General features: G+C 31.9%; 1 protein-coding gene across 1 annotated transcript; it reads left to right on the top strand.

The window, feature by feature from the left end:
* Nucleotides 1-486: 486 nt before the first annotated feature.
* On the top strand, nt 487-2,914 carry LOC127108243 (high mobility group B protein 6). Its single transcript, XM_051045686.1, has 5 exons — nt 487-931; nt 1,376-1,501; nt 1,609-1,995; nt 2,117-2,182; nt 2,269-2,914. The coding sequence occupies exons 1-5, from the start codon at nt 569-571 to the stop codon at nt 2,746-2,748; spliced, it is 1,422 nt and encodes a 473-aa protein (XP_050901643.1). The 5' UTR covers nt 487-568; the 3' UTR covers nt 2,749-2,914.
* Nucleotides 2,915-3,562: the final 648 nt, after the last annotated feature.

The raw sequence follows: 3,562 nt of genomic DNA, 5'->3' as shown, positions 1-3,562 counted from the left end.
GTTTATTCAATGAATTGAAAATAGAAATAATTAACTTTTTTAAAGAATATGTATTCAATAAACGGAACATAACCTATTTTTTTTATTTTAAATTTTTAACGAAATTTTAATTAATAATTTATTTTATATGTATTTATCATATAATTTTTTTTACGCAGATCTATTTTGTTTTTTTTCTTATAAAACATAAATACCATAATTTATTATGTAAAATTTTAATTAATAATTTATTTTTATTTAACGGCTATTTCCTTTTAAAATCCAATGATACATTTTTAAAATTTATGGTAATTTCAATTTTGGGAAGAAGCCTATGGTAAATAACTTGTGGTATTTCTCTCTTGGATTAAATCGACGGTCAAAAATTAAACCACAGAATCACTACCAAATCCCAATTACATTTTCCACATCAAAATCCATTCCTTTTATTTTCAAAAAATTTGACCGTTGCAAAATAACTCCCCTATAAAAAGGATACAGAAGTCTTCACTCCCAGGCACAAACCATTCTCTTACATTTTTGTAGTATTCAGAAATTTCTCTGTTCAATTTTCTCTCTCCCCCTAACAATGGCGGATTCTACAGTTGCTGAAATTCCGACGAAGAAATCAAGAGGATCCAGAAAGGCTCTCAAGGAGAAAAACCCATCCGCCAGTGATGCCAATATCATAGCTGGGGAATCAAAGGGAAAACCTGCATCAAAGAAACAACAACAGCCAAAGCAACAATCGTTCGAGCAAGACTTGCTGGAGATGCAGGAGAAACTGCAGCAGTTGCGTCTTGAGAAGGAGAAGACGGACGAACTCTTGAAAGCCAAAGACGAGATCCTGAAGCAAAAGGATGAAGAACTCGAAAATCGTGGAAAAGAGCATGAGAAACTTCAGATTGAACTTAAGAAATTGCAGAAGTTGAAGGAATTCAAACCTACCATGGTTAGTACATTTCAATTTCAATTTCATTATAATCTTTTTTTTCCAGTTTTTTCGATTTAGGGTTTCATATGTTTAGATCTACAAAATTCGTGAATTTTCAAGTTTGGTCCTACTGAAAATTTGCTTGTACATAGATTAATTCTTTTTTTGGTAGAAATTAATTTTTAAAATGAATTAAAATTGATTAAAGTTTATTAGGATTGTACTTAGAAGTAAGGTTTTAAATAATTGTTGTGGTTGTAGAGTTTTGGGACTGTTACTGTGGTCGCTTAAAGGCTTTTGCGATGTTAGTTGTACAAGTGTTTTGTTGCGACATTGATTGCAGTTGCAATTAACCACAATTTTGATACCATTTTGTCCATGCCGTTGTCGCTATAACCTTGGTCAGAAGTAGTAATGGTATAGGAATTAATAATGTACATATGATTGCACCATAATCTACAGAGTTTGCCTATGGTGAAAGATAAGGAACAAGAAAAGAAGGATAAGAAGAAGAAGAAGAACGGATGCTCTGAGACAAAAAGGCCTACTCATGCTTACACGTTGTGGGTCAAAGACCAATGGCATGAGGTATATTTTGTATAATCAATCTTAATCTATTAGGATGAGTGGATACAAATTGGTCAATTTTGTTTCAATTTTTGAATTTGGATTTAGGGATTTGTTTGATGATGCAGGTAAAGAAGGCTAATCCCGAGGCCGAGTTTAAGCACATATCGAACATTCTTGGTGCGAAATGGAAAAATACAGTTAGTGCAGAAGAGAAGAAGCCTTATGAGGAAAAATACCTTGCAGAAAAAGAAGCTTATTTGCAGGTAATTACAAAGGAAAAACGTGAGACTGAGGCAATGAAGCTCTTGGAAGAAGAGCAGAAGCATAAGACTGCTATGGAATTGCTTGAACAGTATATGCAATTCAAACAAGAGACAGAGAAAGAGAACAAGAAGAAGAACAAGAAGAAAGAGAAGGATTCATTGAAACCAAAACATCCCATGTCAGCTTATTTCTTGTTTACAAATGATAGAAGAGCGGCTATTCTTGCAGAAAACAAGGGTGTCTTGGAGGTAGTTGAAATCTTATGATTGAACTGTGTTTCTTAAAAGATTTTGCTATTTTGGTCCTTACAGATTTTGATCTCAGAGAGACACTGTGAATTAACCATAACCATAATTTATTCTTGTTCAGGTTGCAAAGATCACAGGTGAGGAATGGAAAAACATGACAGAAGAACAAAAGAGGCCTTATGAAGAGGTAAAATAATGCTAAATTAAAAATCCCATTAGTTTGCATTAGCCTTTTATCTTTTATCTAAATGAAAAACATCTTGAAACTTTTAGATTGCAAAGAAGAACAAGGAGAAGTATGCACAAGAAATGGAGGCATACAAACAGAAAAAAGCTGAGGAGGCTGCAAATATGATGAAAGATGAGGAAGAGCATATGAAACTTCAGAAACATGAAGCCTTGCAAATGCTGAAGAAGAAGGAGAAAACTAAAAACATGATAAAGGAAACAAAATTGAATCGTCAGAAGAAGAAGCAAAATAAGGAGTCTGATCCAAACAGGCCTAAGAGACCTGCTTCCTCGTATTTTCTTTTCTGCAAAGAAGCAAGGAAGAGTGTACTGGAGGAACGTCCAGAAGTGGGAGAAGGCATGCTCAGAGCTCTAGTTTCATTGAAGTGGAAGGATATGAATGAGGAAGATAAACAATTGTGGAGTGGCAAAGCTTCTGAGGCAATGGATGCATACAAGAAGGAAATGGAGGAGTACAACAAATCTCTTGTTGCAAAGTTGGTGGAGAAAAACACCGATGAATGATAATTGACTTTGGCGTGTTCAAATCTGTGTTGAACAAGATATGCTTGTTTTTAGATTTCTAGCTGCAATAATGTTCAAGGAATTACAATTGGTTTTCATTTGCAAAACAACAACATCTTCATTTTCTTTGGTAATGATTACAAAGCAGAAAATGGTGACTTATCAACTAATGCGACTCATTAATTCTCAAGTTACTTGGACCTAATAGTCACTTAGGCCAAAATTTATAATTCCATAAAATTATGTTTTAATCTAAAATTTTATAAGTGTAAAAAATAAGTATTCAGTGTCCAATGCTCATTTCTACCTACTTCTCTCACATTACCCTCACTCACTAGAAGACTAGGACTAGGATTCAGAGCATGATAGACTGGATTCAGAGCATGTTTTGATTATAAAAATTATCTGAAGATAGATTATCTTGTAACTAAATGAAGAAATATTATTTTAAAAATTGTGTATTGATTTTAACTTGTGCACTAGGATACAAATTAGCATTATCCATAATATAAATATTGAATATGTTTCTATATGAATTTGATGATGAGTCGGTATTAAAATAAATAAGAATGTTTTTTGTGTTTTTGTATTAAAATAAATAAGAATGTTTTGTTGTATGAATTGAATTTTATCCTTTTAATATTAATTTAATATTTATTAATATATTAGACTAAAAAAGATAATTGTTTATTTATAATTAAGAATTGTATTTCAGAAAGAATGTGAGACATTTTTTTTATTCAAAAGTTATAAGTTAACTTCAAAGTATTATTTAATCATTTTATTTTATTACTTGTGATACTTTTTTGTGCTA

The sequence above is a fragment of the Lathyrus oleraceus genome, chromosome 7, assembly GCF_024323335.1.
Source record: "Lathyrus oleraceus cultivar Zhongwan6 chromosome 7, CAAS_Psat_ZW6_1.0, whole genome shotgun sequence".
In the NCBI taxonomy this organism is placed as follows: domain Eukaryota; kingdom Viridiplantae; phylum Streptophyta; class Magnoliopsida; order Fabales; family Fabaceae; genus Lathyrus; species Lathyrus oleraceus.
The sequence above is the reverse complement of the archived record's forward strand: the minus strand, read 5'-3'. Positions and strand labels throughout refer to the sequence as shown.